This window comes from Stegodyphus dumicola, chromosome 5 (assembly GCF_044657685.1).
Source record: "Stegodyphus dumicola isolate Sdum_Otavi_A_Nest chromosome 5, ASM4465768v1".
Lineage (NCBI taxonomy): Eukaryota > Metazoa > Arthropoda > Arachnida > Araneae > Eresidae > Stegodyphus > Stegodyphus dumicola.
The window spans coordinates 851,300-867,047 of NC_140772.1; the positions used below are offsets into that span (position 1 = coordinate 851,300).

The 15,748-nt window shown below is 33.4% G+C and overlaps 1 protein-coding gene across 4 annotated transcripts in view; it reads left to right on the plus strand.

Moving 5' to 3' along the window:
- LOC146997001 (uncharacterized) overlaps window positions 1–15,748 on the plus strand; it is a 458,848-nt gene that overhangs the window by 57,972 nt on the left and 385,128 nt on the right. For all 4 annotated transcript variants that reach the window (XM_085816419.1, XM_085816418.1, XM_085816416.1 and 1 more), the window contains 2 exons: window positions 2,814–2,876; window positions 9,155–9,217. In XM_085816419.1, the coding sequence (XP_085672545.1) occupies window positions 2,814–2,876; window positions 9,155–9,217 (126 nt within the window). The remainder of the gene's footprint in view (window positions 1–2,813; window positions 2,877–9,154; window positions 9,218–15,748) is intronic.

Genomic DNA, 15,748 nt, shown 5'->3' on the forward strand with positions numbered 1-15,748 from the left:
CGTCGGAAAACATCACACAAGCCCACTGTTGCGGTGTCCACAGTGCATGCTCTCTACTCCAGGCTAACCGCAGGCGACAGTGAGTTGCAGTAAGTGGAACGCATCTGACAGGTCTACGAACATATAAACCAATCTGCCCTAAGCGTCTGTACACGGTCTGCCTTGAAATTGTCGTACCAGTGGCTGAAGAGAGCTGACGAGGCAGGTCTCAGGCTGTGCTCCACCTGTTTGTTTTGGCAGTAACTGCCAAATACCGGTCCTTATTCGGCGCTGTAACTCTGGGGCGACCTGTGCTGTAACGTCTACTCACATTACCATCATCTCCAGTATCGGAAATTGTGTTTGACATAATCGAAAGTTCCAACTTACTTTTATTAAATTGCTCTAATAGTCTAAAAGAAAATAATAAGCCGTATCTAATTAGAAGATTAAGGAACAACACAATCTGCAACATTAACTGAAATAGATTATTTTAGCTTAGCTTATACCGTCCGTTATACATTAAACGCGCATGCGTAAACGTATTATGCATATGCGTAAACGCATGCGCGGAAAATTTGTAGCTTTGAGGTCCGGATTATAGATCATTCCGGATTATGGATGTCCGGATTAAAGACTTTTGACTGCACTTTCTTCAATACATAACCCGAACAAAGAATCGAAATTGGAATTTATCTTTGTCTCGAACACTTTAAACTTATTCTTCAGCACTTCCAAATCACTTCTTTGGATATTTTTGTCGGCAACGTTTTGTTTTAACTTTGTTTTCAATGTATGTTTTTTCGCTGATATCTCCTTTAGTGACCTTTTAATTACCAAAAGTCAATAAACAAATAAAGAGCTTCAGAAAGAGGGATGGTACTTACTTTTTTGTTTCTACAGAACTTCAATCTGAAAGTATCCTATGTAATTCTTCATTTCACAAAACCGAAAGTAATATCACAGTCTCATAAACTTCATTAGCTGTTCCGGCTCTGACCGCCTAAACAATTAATTAAACAACGTTGAACAATTTAATTAATTGTAACAAATTGCCTCAGGCTCTTTTATAAGTATTAGTTTATGTTTTATAAAAATTTAGCAAATTTTTGATTAAGAAACATATTTTTAAGGCAAGCAGTGTAATTAATAAAACATTTGTATTTTAAGTGTGCAAGACAGTCTGTCTGAAATTGTAGCTTTTAAATACTTTTAGTCCAAAGTAGCATTAGCCCAAACATCTAATGATTGTCTGTAAATGAAAAAAATTGCCCGTTTGGACCTAATTTTTATCCTATAAAATCTGAGATTGTTTTCATTATTTATTTGAGGGGTACTGAACCCAAGGTTTGCATAACTTTTCAACCACAAGGTTTGTGCTTACATTATTTTCTTATTTTTTATAAAAAGTTTTAGAAAAGTATTTAAAATAAATGGATCTTATATCGAGTTAAAGAAAGTGCTTACAGATTGTATTTTTTAAATAAGCTAATTATCTTTAAGATAAATGCTATTATTTTTTTATGATGACAATAATAGGAAAATAAGGGGAATAAAGTCTCCTGAATATTTCTTTTTGCAGAGTTATTTATATTAAAATAAATTTCATAATCCTTAATTTTATTTGCATGAATTTCACATATTTCATAAAAAAACAGATGCATATTTGTATCCTATAAAATAATTTGTTAAAATTCTACAGGATATTTGAGTGGGCTTCCCAGACACTGTTATTTCATAAAATAACAAGCAAATATTTATATTGTATACATCAATGCCTTTAAAGATTACGTTATTTCATGTAATTGTAAGATACCTGTTTAAGTATTTATTCCATGCTAAAAGAAATTATTTGTAAATTAGGTGATATTAATTTCTTTAAAAGTAATTCATGGGTTCAGTGCAAATTGCATTTTATTTTATAGAAGAAATTTTGTTTCACAAACTTTTTGCATACACAAAGCTTTCGGTCGAAGGCTTCTTAGTATTTTTCGGTTTCGGCACGAAAATCGCCTACAGGTCGGCAGATAGTGTGGCTGGATACGAGGTTTTTATTTATGAACCTCGCGCTGTAACATCTTTCTCTATTGATTGCTATTTCCCTACTGCCAGTTGCCGCATTCATTCGAAACCATTTCGTATTTATCAAAATCTGACAAGAATATTCTGCGTGTCGTGATTTGGAAAGCCATCTTTCAATACGAAATAATCCGTAGATACACCTAGAAGATTAAAGGTGCCATTTAGTTGTTGAGTTATCGATGAAATGGTTTCATTTCATGGTTCTTGGACTATAGTTTAAGCCTAATTTTCTATCACGAATGAGGCCCACCAGCGGCCGAGCGGTGGAGTCACCGAACGCTGGTAGTCGGTCCGAGGTTCGAATCCCAGGAACGGGGTGGGCGTTTTCGTGGTTTTCCCCATGTGTAATGTGTATACAAGCCAGTTTCCCTTAGAAAGTGCTCCACAAAGGCACAGGCAGATAGCCCTTGAGGCTTTGTCATAATCACACACAATCATGAATGATGCCTTTTCTTTGTCAAAATTTTATTGCAAATTTTTCATCTCTGGCAATTTCTAAATAGATAGATTCGATGCACTTTTAAAAAGTTTAAAAAGTATACCAGTATTTCAGTGGTAAATTAAAATTTAGAGCTATCTAAATTTATGTGCAGTCATAATTCACTTGCATTTAGAAGTATCTAAATTTATGTGATGTCAATTTATGATTTAAATGGATGTGTGTGCCAAGTTTGGTGCTTTTATGCATGTACTGTCACTGTGGTTTATTATGGTCTCGGTAATAAAATTGTACCTATTTTTGTTTATTATAGGAATGCGAAGCGCCCAAGAAGAGGATGTGAGCAAACAGGCCCTGTGGATGTGGAGGCTGAGAGGTAAGATACCAATTTTTTCTCTTGGCTTCTTTTTTTTGTTATTGTTGCTTCTTTGTCTTTGAGTATGGTAGTAAAGTCATGCTGCGATAATGATGTTAATGTCACACTGCGACTTTTGTATAACTTCACAAAGTGACATAAATTTAATTGCTTTAAAGCAGCGGTTCTCAACCTTTTGACTAACACATACCATCTAAACAAAAATTTAAAAACCTTAGTACAACCAGTATAATTATTGTACATTTTATAATACTTATTCAGTTTCTCAATATAAATAGAAAAAATAAATGTTTTGCCATTTGCACAAGCTATTGGCTATCTGTATTAAATAGGCACACATAAAAAATATTAATTAAGAATTGGTTACCATTTTAATTATCAAAATTTAAGTTATATACTTAAATTTAGTGTAAAATTTGGGCCTGTTTAAGAGAGATCAATTTCTTTGTCTGGCCTTATTTCACTTAGCTTTAAGTGTGATCCACTTTTAATTTTATTCTGTATTTATTTTTCAAATAAAACATGGAAGAAAATCCTTGTTCACACAAATAGGTTGTGCGAAAAGGCAATAAAAATTTAGCTTTATTTGAAATGCCTTTAAATTCTTTTTTTCGGTGTAGCCAAAAGTTGTTATTTATGAAATCTTCAGTGGAAGTGCAATCACAGGAATTTTCTAACAATTGTTCTTTTTTTCTTCATAGAATTTTTGAACTTTGTTTCTTTGCCTACCACCTATTTTTTATCTTGTGTACCACCTGTTGAGAATTGCTGCTTTAAAGATCTGTGTGGGTGTCGCACAGTGTTACATTAGTTTAATCAGTATAATGTCGCAATAGCAGTATTTCAGACATCTCCTCCAGTAAAACTGATAACAGCAGAAAAGCGTTTTATTGATCCAGTAAGAAGTTACTCTTCCAGTTATTAAAATCTTACTGGAATCTTTGGAATTTTTTAATTATTGAATATAGTCATCACAATCATATCAGATTTCCTCAGTGATTATTGTTATATCTCATTGTATTGAAATTATATAACAGATGCGTTTATGATTCATTTACATTTTTATGTAAAACTTTGCTCTCATAAATTGCTATAAAACTATATGCTCATAGTTTTTGTGTATCACTTTTGTGTACTTGCGTGTATTGCTATAAAACATATGCTAATAGTTTTTGTGCAAATAAAACTTACATTTCTTCATTCAAATATTTAGTATAGCCAATAACTACAGTGAGCATAGTTATGTGAATGAAATTAAGCATATAAAACAATTTGTTTTCCAATAAATGTAAGAAAGTTTTAAATAGCAAATTTTCTAGTGTATAAGACGCACTTTTTTTCTTTGAAAATAAGTCGGGGGAAAAAAAGGAGGTGCATCTTGTATGTCGATACTCAGTTTTTGATTGCATTAATTTCTGGAAATTTCCTCTTTTTTTGGAGTTATGTGATTTTTTTCTTGTTTCCTTGCGATGTGTGGGAATATTACAGTTACGGAGAGCTTAGTAAATGTGCATCTGGCATGAAAACTGCAATTTTTGCGAACGACTTTTAAGTGTGGGAAATTTCAACTGTTTGGTGTTTCTTAAGTTTGTTGGCAAATTATGGTTCAAAAACAATGTTGAAATTGCTGTAACAAAGCATGCAAGCTGGATGCAGGCTTCAAATTTTGAGGTTACACCATCAAGTAGAAGGGGAAGGCCTAACATTTGGAAAGTTTGTGAATGGGTCAAAGCATCTTGGGATGCTGTGAAAACAGAGGCAGAGGTTAAATCATGTATGAAGTGTGGCATTATTAATACACTGGATGGTACAGAGGACAATCTGTTGTATGAGGACTCGAATGCTGATTTAGGAGAGGTTTCAAGTGACTTTTCATTTAGCTATGGTGATGAGTGTTTAGGTTTTGATGAAGAAAATTAAAAGCTCTTCCCCAGATGAATTGTGGGTATAAAGTATTACTTTGTATTTATATTTAAAATACTGTAAATTCATTATAATGAAATGTGTATAAAAAAAGGGGGATGTGCCTTATGCGCCTGCAAATACGGTAATAAAGATATAAAAATATCCATTCACTTAAGAGAAACTTAAATTCATTTCCTGCAAAAATTTTAAAAGATCCTTTTAATATATTTAATGCAGCCTTTTCTTAATTAATAAGAAGTTAATATTGTTAATAACATATTTTATTTATATCGGCAATTCTGTCAATGTATACATGATTTTCGAATGGCCTTTCATCGAATTTTACAAAATATGACTCGTATTCATAATATAAGTTTACAATGTCTCCTTCGGCCTCATGAAATTAAACAAAATATGCATTATTATTATAAAAAATTATAATGCTATTATATGCATTGAGATGAGCAGTGACTGGCAAGAGTTTTAAAGCTATTTATTAAATTTTAAATTACTTTAAAATTGAAAGAAAGCTCCAAATTTTTAAATAGGTACTAAACATTTTGATGATTGTTTGATTTACTATTTTGAAGCTTTATTATTTATCATTTATACTTTTATTATTTTTGAAACTCGGACGCTTCCAAACATATGAATTTATAATACTTACAATTCAGTAAAAACAAATACAAACTTAAAATTTTAGATTCTAAGCTTTCAAGACAGCTTCTGTACACAAAAGTACTCGCTGTTATACACTCATGTCCATAAATTAAGGATAATGCAAAATCAGGCAAAGGAAAAGTTAGAAGCAAAACAAATTTGACTTATTTGTAAAGCTTATTTATTAAACAAAAGGTAAAGAGCAAAAACAGGTGCTATATGTTTGATATTATTAAAAAAATTAGCGATTTTTTTTCTCCCTGGAGCAAATTACCAAAAAAGAAAAAAGAAAAAAAACTTATTTACAAAAAACCAATATTACATGGTTGGTTTGATTGTTAATACATTGTATGTCTCCCAGACGATGCAATACAGTCCGTACAACGCCTAGGCATCTGAGTATCAAATTATCGATCTGATCTTGGGGGATATTACATCACTCAAAAAGCAATGCACTCCGAAGTTCCGGTAGACATGTAGAAGGAGGTTGACGGGCTGCAACTCGTCGGCCAAGCATGTCCCACACGTGTTCTACTGGTTCAAGTCTGGTGAGAATGCTGGCCAGTCTGTACGGGTGATATCCTCCGATTGAAGGCATTCGCTTACGATATTTGCACGGTGAGGACTGGCGTTGTCATCCATAAACAAATTGTGTGCCCATGGCACCCCGAAACAAATGTACATGTTGTTCCAGAATGACGTCCCGATAGATATGGCTTGTCATGATTCCAATTTGAACATGAAGGTCAGTTCTGGAACCCAGAATAATTCCACCCCAAACGAGCACTCCTACACCACTGTAACGGTGTCGTTCAATGATGCTTTCTTGGTGGTAACGAATACCTGGAGCTCTCCATATGAAAGTCCGGCGAGAATCAGACTGCAAGCTAAACCTGGACTCGTCGGAAAACATCACACAAGCCCACTGTTGCGGTGTCCACAGTGCATGCTCTCTACTCCAGGCTAACCGCAGGCGACAGTGAGTTGCAGTAAGTGGAACGCATCTGACAGGTCTACGAACATATAAACCAATCTGCCCTAAGCGTCTGTACACGGTCTGCCTTGAAATTGTCGTACCAGTGGCTGAAGAGAGCTGACGAGGCAGGTCTCAGGCTGTGCTCCACCTGTTTGTTTTGGCAGTAACTGCCAAATACCGGTCCTTATTCGGCGCTGTAACTCTGGGGCGACCTGTGCTGTAACGTCTACTCACATTACCATCATCTCCAGTATCGGAAATTGTGTTTGACATAATCGAAAGTTCCAACTTACTTTTATTAAATTGCTCTAATAGTCTAAAAGAAAATAATAAGCCGTATCTAATTAGAAGATTAAGGAACAACACAATCTGCAACATTAACTGAAATAGATTATTTTAGCTTAGCTTATACCGTCCGTTATACATTAAACGCGCATGCGTAAACGTATTATGCATATGCGTAAACGCATGCGCGGAAAATTTGTAGCTTTGAGGTCCGGATTATAGATCATTCCGGATTATGGATGTCCGGATTAAAGACTTTTGACTGCACTTTCTTCAATACATAACCCGAACAAAGAATCGAAATTGGAATTTATCTTTGTCTCGAACACTTTAAACTTATTCTTCAGCACTTCCAAATCACTTCTTTGGATATTTTTGTCGGCAACGTTTTGTTTTAACTTTGTTTTCAATGTATGTTTTTTCGCTGATATCTCCTTTAGTGACCTTTTAATTACCAAAAGTCAATAAACAAATAAAGAGCTTCAGAAAGAGGGATGGTACTTACTTTTTTGTTTCTACAGAACTTCAATCTGAAAGTATCCTATGTAATTCTTCATTTCACAAAACCGAAAGTAATATCACAGTCTCATAAACTTCATTAGCTGTTCCGGCTCTGACCGCCTAAACAATTAATTAAACAACGTTGAACAATTTAATTAATTGTAACAAATTGCCTCAGGCTCTTTTATAAGTATTAGTTTATGTTTTATAAAAATTTAGCAAATTTTTGATTAAGAAACATATTTTTAAGGCAAGCAGTGTAATTAATAAAACATTTGTATTTTAAGTGTGCAAGACAGTCTGTCTGAAATTGTAGCTTTTAAATACTTTTAGTCCAAAGTAGCATTAGCCCAAACATCTAATGATTGTCTGTAAATGAAAAAAATTGCCCGTTTGGACCTAATTTTTATCCTATAAAATCTGAGATTGTTTTCATTATTTATTTGAGGGGTACTGAACCCAAGGTTTGCATAACTTTTCAACCACAAGGTTTGTGCTTACATTATTTTCTTATTTTTTATAAAAAGTTTTAGAAAAGTATTTAAAATAAATGGATCTTATATCGAGTTAAAGAAAGTGCTTACAGATTGTATTTTTTAAATAAGCTAATTATCTTTAAGATAAATGCTATTATTTTTTTATGATGACAATAATAGGAAAATAAGGGGAATAAAGTCTCCTGAATATTTCTTTTTGCAGAGTTATTTATATTAAAATAAATTTCATAATCCTTAATTTTATTTGCATGAATTTCACATATTTCATAAAAAAACAGATGCATATTTGTATCCTATAAAATAATTTGTTAAAATTCTACAGGATATTTGAGTGGGCTTCCCAGACACTGTTATTTCATAAAATAACAAGCAAATATTTATATTGTATACATCAATGCCTTTAAAGATTACGTTATTTCATGTAATTGTAAGATACCTGTTTAAGTATTTATTCCATGCTAAAAGAAATTATTTGTAAATTAGGTGATATTAATTTCTTTAAAAGTAATTCATGGGTTCAGTGCAAATTGCATTTTATTTTATAGAAGAAATTTTGTTTCACAAACTTTTTGCATACACAAAGCTTTCGGTCGAAGGCTTCTTAGTATTTTTCGGTTTCGGCACGAAAATCGCCTACAGGTCGGCAGATAGTGTGGCTGGATACGAGGTTTTTATTTATGAACCTCGCGCTGTAACATCTTTCTCTATTGATTGCTATTTCCCTACTGCCAGTTGCCGCATTCATTCGAAACCATTTCGTATTTATCAAAATCTGACAAGAATATTCTGCGTGTCGTGATTTGGAAAGCCATCTTTCAATACGAAATAATCCGTAGATACACCTAGAAGATTAAAGGTGCCATTTAGTTGTTGAGTTATCGATGAAATGGTTTCATTTCATGGTTCTTGGACTATAGTTTAAGCCTAATTTTCTATCACGAATGAGGCCCACCAGCGGCCGAGCGGTGGAGTCACCGAACGCTGGTAGTCGGTCCGAGGTTCGAATCCCAGGAACGGGCTGGGCGTTTTCGTGGTTTTCCCCATGTGTAATGTGTATACAAGCCAGTTTCCCTTAGAAAGTGCTCCACAAAGGCACAGGCAGATAGCCCTTGAGGCTTTGTCATAATCACACACAATCATGAATGATGCCTTTTCTTTGTCAAAATTTTATTGCAAATTTTTCATCTCTGGCAATTTCTAAATAGATAGATTCGATGCACTTTTAAAAAGTTTAAAAAGTATACCAGTATTTCAGTGGTAAATTAAAATTTAGAGCTATCTAAATTTATGTGCAGTCATAATTCACTTGCATTTAGAAGTATCTAAATTTATGTGATGTCAATTTATGATTTAAATGGATGTGTGTGCCAAGTTTGGTGCTTTTATGCATGTACTGTCACTGTGGTTTATTATGGTCTCGGTAATAAAATTGTACCTATTTTTGTTTATTATAGGAATGCGAAGCGCCCAAGAAGAGGATGTGAGCAAACAGGCCCTGTGGATGTGGAGGCTGAGAGGTAAGATACCAATTTTTTCTCTTGGCTTCTTTTTTTTGTTATTGTTGCTTCTTTGTCTTTGAGTATGGTAGTAAAGTCATGCTGCGATAATGATGTTAATGTCACACTGCGACTTTTGTATAACTTCACAAAGTGACATAAATTTAATTGCTTTAAAGCAGCGGTTCTCAACCTTTTGACTAACACATACCATCTAAACAAAAATTTAAAAACCTTAGTACAACCAGTATAATTATTGTACATTTTATAATACTTATTCAGTTTCTCAATATAAATAGAAAAAATAAATGTTTTGCCATTTGCACAAGCTATTGGCTATCTGTATTAAATAGGCACACATAAAAAATATTAATTAAGAATTGGTTACCATTTTAATTATCAAAATTTAAGTTATATACTTAAATTTAGTGTAAAATTTGGGCCTGTTTAAGAGAGATCAATTTCTTTGTCTGGCCTTATTTCACTTAGCTTTAAGTGTGATCCACTTTTAATTTTATTCTGTATTTATTTTTCAAATAAAACATGGAAGAAAATCCTTGTTCACACAAATAGGTTGTGCGAAAAGGCAATAAAAATTTAGCTTTATTTGAAATGCCTTTAAATTCTTTTTTTCGGTGTAGCCAAAAGTTGTTATTTATGAAATCTTCAGTGGAAGTGCAATCACAGGAATTTTCTAACAATTGTTCTTTTTTTCTTCATAGAATTTTTGAACTTTGTTTCTTTGCCTACCACCTATTTTTTATCTTGTGTACCACCTGTTGAGAATTGCTGCTTTAAAGATCTGTGTGGGTGTCGCACAGTGTTACATTAGTTTAATCAGTATAATGTCGCAATAGCAGTATTTCAGACATCTCCTCCAGTAAAACTGATAACAGCAGAAAAGCGTTTTATTGATCCAGTAAGAAGTTACTCTTCCAGTTATTAAAATCTTACTGGAATCTTTGGAATTTTTTAATTATTGAATATAGTCATCACAATCATATCAGATTTCCTCAGTGATTATTGTTATATCTCATTGTATTGAAATTATATAACAGATGCGTTTATGATTCATTTACATTTTTATGTAAAACTTTGCTCTCATAAATTGCTATAAAACTATATGCTCATAGTTTTTGTGTATCACTTTTGTGTACTTGCGTGTATTGCTATAAAACACATGCTAATAGTTTTTGTGCAAATAAAACTTACATTTCTTCATTCAAATATTTAGTATAGCCAATAACTACAGTGAGCATAGTTATGTGAATGAAATTAAGCATATAAAACAATTTGTTTTCCAATAAATGTAAGAAAGTTTTAAATAGCAAATTTTCTAGTGTATAAGACGCACTTTTTTTCTTTGAAAATAAGTCGGGAAAAAAAGGAGGTGCATCTTGTATGTCGATACTCAGTTTTTGATTGCATTAATTTCTGGAAATTTCCTCTTTTTTTGGAGTTATGTGATTTTTTTCTTGTTTCCTTGCGATGTGTGGGAATATTACAGTTACGGAGAGCTTAGTAAATGTGCATCTGGCATGAAAACTGCAATTTTTGCGAACGACTTTTAAGTGTGGGAAATTTCAACTGTTTGGTGTTTCTTAAGTTTGTTGGCAAATTATGGTTCAAAAACAATGTTGAAATTGCTGTAACAAAGCATGCAAGCTGGATGCAGGCTTCAAATTTTGAGGTTACACCATCAAGAAGAAGGGGAAGGCCTAACATTTGGAAAGTTTGTGAATGGGTCAAAGCATCTTGGGATGCTGTGAAAACAGAGGCAGAGGTTAAATCATGTATGAAGTGTGGCATTATTAATACACTGGATGGTACAGAGGACAATCTGTTGTATGAGGACTCGAATGCTGATTTAGGAGAGGTTTCAAGTGACTTTTCATTTAGCTATGGTGATGAGTGTTTAGGTTTTGATGAAGAAAATTAAAAGCTCTTCCCCAGATGAATTGTGGGTATAAAGTATTACTTTGTATTTATATTTAAAATACTGTAAATTCATTATAATGAAATGTGTATAAAAAAAGGGGGATGTGCCTTATGCGCCTGCAAATACGGTAATAAAGATATAAAAATATCCATTCACTTAAGAGAAACTTAAATTCATTTCCTGCAAAAATTTTAAAAGATCCTTTTAATATATTTAATACAGCCTTTTCTTAATTAATAAGAAGTTAATATTGTTAATAACATATTTTATTTATATCGGCAATTCTGTCAATGTATACATGTTTTTCGAATGGCCTTTCATCGAATTTTACAAAATATGACTCGTATTCATAATATAAGTTTACAATGTCTCCTTCAGCCTCATGAAATTAAACAAAATATGCATTATTATTATAAAAAATTATAATGCTATTATATGCATTGAGATGAGCAGTGACTGGCAAGAGTTTTAAAGCTATTTATTAAATTTTAAATTACTTTAAAATTGAAAGAAAGCTCCAAATTTTTAAATAGGTACTAAACATTTTGATGATTGTTTGATTTACTATTTTGAAGCTTTATTATTTATCATTTATACTTTTATTATTTTTGAAACTCGGACGCTTCCAAACATATGAATTTATAATACTTACAATTCAGTAAAAACAAATACAAACTTAAAATTTTAGATTCTAAGCTTTCAAGACAGCTTCTGTACACAAAAGTACTCGCTGTTATACACTCATGTCCATAAATTAAGGATAATGCAAAATCAGGCAAAGGAAAAGTTAGAAGCAAAACAAATTTGACTTATTTGTAAAGCTTATTTATTAAACAAAAGGTAAAGAGCAAAAACAGGTGCTATATGTTTGATATTATTAAAAAAATTAGCGATTTTTTTTCTCCCTGGAGCAAATTACCAAAAAAGAAAAAAGAAAAAAAACTTATTTACAAAAAACCAATATTACATGGTTGGTTTGATTGTTAATACATTGTATGTCTCCCAGACGATGCAATACAGTCCGTACAACGCCTAGGCATCTGAGTATCAAATTATCGATCTGATCTTGGGGGATATTACATCACTCAAAAAGCAATGCACTCCGAAGTTCCGGTAGACATGTAGAAGGAGGTTGACGGGCTGCAACTCGTCGGCCAAGCATGTCCCACACGTGTTCTACTGGTTCAAGTCTGGTGAGAATGCTGGCCAGTCTGTACGGGTGATATCCTCCGATTGAAGGCATTCGCTTACGATATTTGCACGGTGAGGACTGGCGTTGTCATCCATAAACAAATTGTGTGCCCATGGCACCCCGAAACAAATGTACATGTTGTTCCAGAATGACGTCCCGATAGATATGGCTTGTCATGATTCCAATTTGAACATGAAGGTCAGTTCTGGAACCCAGAATAATTCCACCCCAAACGAGCACTCTTACACCACTGTAACGGTGTCGTTCAATGATGCTTTCTTGGTGGTAACGAATACCTGGAGCTCTCCATATGAAAGTCCGGCGAGAATCAGACTGCAAGCTAAACCTGGACTCGTCGGAAAACATCACACAAGCCCACTGTTGCGGTGTCCACAGTGCATGCTCTCTACTCCAGGCTAACCGCAGGCGACAGTGAGTTGCAGTAAGTGGAACGCATCTGACAGGTCTACGAACATATAAACCAATCTGCCCTAAGCGTCTGTACACGGTCTGCCTTGAAATTGTCGTACCAGTGGCTGAAGAGAGCTGACGAGGCAGGTCTCAGGCTGTGCTCCACCTGTTTGTTTTGGCAGTAACTGCCAAATACCGGTCCTTATTCGGCGCTGTAACTCTGGGGCGACCTGTGCTGTAACGTCTACTCACATTACCATCATCTGGGAATCGTTGCCAAAGGCTGGAGATGACACTCTGGGCAATTCCAAGTTTGTCTGATACTTCCAGTTGGGTACGCCCACATTCCAGACGGCCGATAATTCTACCACGTAAAAAATCATCCAAATGCGTCCTTTGTCGGTTATTGCACTGAAATGCTTATAAAGCCCCTGCGAACTATTTGGTTATTGCACTGAAATGCTTAGAAAGTGCCTGCGAACAATTTTACTTCTTTGCCTGTATTCGTTATATATCACTTTCTTACATTCTCGTCATTGTGAAGTACCATCGGTGTCATCTGGTTACTTCCTAAAATTTGCATATGATTCTTGAAGATGTGTGTTGTGATGTTACAGGTGATATTTTAGTATATTTTAGAGTTCGATTTCCGCATGACTCCGAATTATCCTTAATTTATGGACATGAGTGTAGTAGCAACTTTGTTGCAGCATATTTTGGGTGCCCCCATGCTGCACAGACACTATACATTTACCACCCACCAACCTTTTTGAGATTAACTGTTATAGTAGCACCTTTCTTTTCAATTGTTGCAGGGAGATGAGTTTGCACTATCTCTAAAAAATACATTAAATTGAAAATTTACTTGTGAATTTTTAATTATAATTACTGCATATTTAAACAGAAAGTCAATTAATTAAAAACCATAACATTTTTGCGATGCAACTATCACACGGAGGACGAGTCCAAGGATTTTCAAGTTCTCTTTCCCTACGATCAGCTTCTTGAAAGAACTTTTCGGCTTGCAGCATATTTTGGGTGCCCCCATGATGCACAGACACTATGCATTTACAACCCCCGAACCTTTTCCGAGATTCGAACCCGAGTGCTTTGGTACGGCAGTCGGCCTGATCGAGCGGTAAAATATAATGTAAAAGAACAAAGCTTTACTTAATTCAGCTCAATTACTGACAAGTGGATAGATAACAAACTAAGTAACAATACATCATAAAAATTAAATAGCAGAACAAATGAGGATTAAACATCATTTTAAGAATAAAAAAAAGTTAGACATTTTAAATAACATTTTAAACATTTGCGATCAGATAAAACTGCTATTTTATGTTGTCTTCTAATTCATTTAAAGTCTTCTTGACATAACAGGTTCATACACTAAATATATTACTCTTCCTTCATGCATTGGGATATCTTTCCAGATGCTAATATCTACCTGCTTTATTTCTTCTGGGATGGTCACATATGCATTTAGTAGCACTATGCACTATTCATGGAAGTCTGGTCTTATTTTATTCGATTTTTTGAATAATTAAGATTTGACTCAGGCTGAGAGCTACGGGTGCTGGGTGTGACTTAATTTGGCAGATTTCATATTATACGTAATGTAAGTTATCAAGATATTTTGTAAATGATGATGTACATAAAAATATATTTATAAATGTTGACTTATGTAAAATAACCTATGATAACTTCAGGGATTTAAATGCCCCCCTTTTTTTTTTCACTTACCCAACTGTACTCTTCGGCTAGCGTGTCCGACATCACTTCAAAATATTTGTTACGATTACTATTAATATGTTTACGTTAGTCTCCTTTAACATTAATATGTTTCAATTCATTGACCTAAATAAATAAATATATAAATAAAAATTGACTTTAATCTATAAATGCATAACCAACAAGATTTCTTATTCTATCATTTAAGAAAATTATTTCAACTTCACAGAACACTCAAGAAATCTAACTTTCCTCAAAATAAAATGCAAATGTAATGGAAACTTATTTATAAAATCATAACGTTTTCATTGCTTTGAGTTCCATATTTGTATTTTAGTACATTTTATGCAGTTAGTTTTTATATAAAGAAAATAAGATAATACTGAAATAGAAAATTTCATTTAAGCAAAAACGTAACAGAAATTACTTTATAAAATGAAAATGTGTGCAAAAAGTAAACAAAATAAAATAAAAAAAAAAACTATTAAAATTAATGTAAAATATTATTTTACAATACTACAGGAGCTATGTTGTTGAGAAACATTCTCTCTAAAAATTGAAGTTCTAATTCAGTTTTTAATTGGAATATATTTAATTCTGAATTTTTCGGTTGATTGCACAGTTAGGAGTTTTCAGCAACTCCACCTTTTCTTGCAATATTTGTAATCTAGATAAAGAATTTAAATTTTTTAAGATTAGATGTTGAAGTTCTGCGGAAGAGAAAAGGTCAGGGTATTACATATTTAATTCAGAAGTCAAACAACAAAAATCAGCGTTATATTTACAAAATTTTCACAGTAAACAGTCACTGTGAAAATTTTGTAAATATAACGCTGATTTTTGTTGTTTGACTTCTGAATTAGTATTTATTCGGCGTGTTATTGTGTCTTTATTACATAATTATTCTAAAAACCTGAAAACAGAACACTTTTAAAAAATTGACTATTGGCAAATTCAGAAAGTTACTGTTAAAAAATTTCCAGCTGCGGTAAGATAGATTTCCCACAAAGCAGGTTTAGGATTTGCTAGATTTGGCGAGAAATCACCCATTTGGCAACATCTTTCAGCGAAATTGGCAATATGCCGTAGACGGATGGAGAACCATTTAGAACGAGTTCTTACTGGTTTGACTTAGAATGTTCTCGAATGCATGCTAAAAGCTATATAAACCCTGCCTGTATGCGGAGTAGCAGTAGTATCTCGAGTCTATCGAGTTGATTTTCAGTCTAGTATTGAGTTGATTGGGGAGTGCGTAGAGAGAGTCTCTTAATGTATC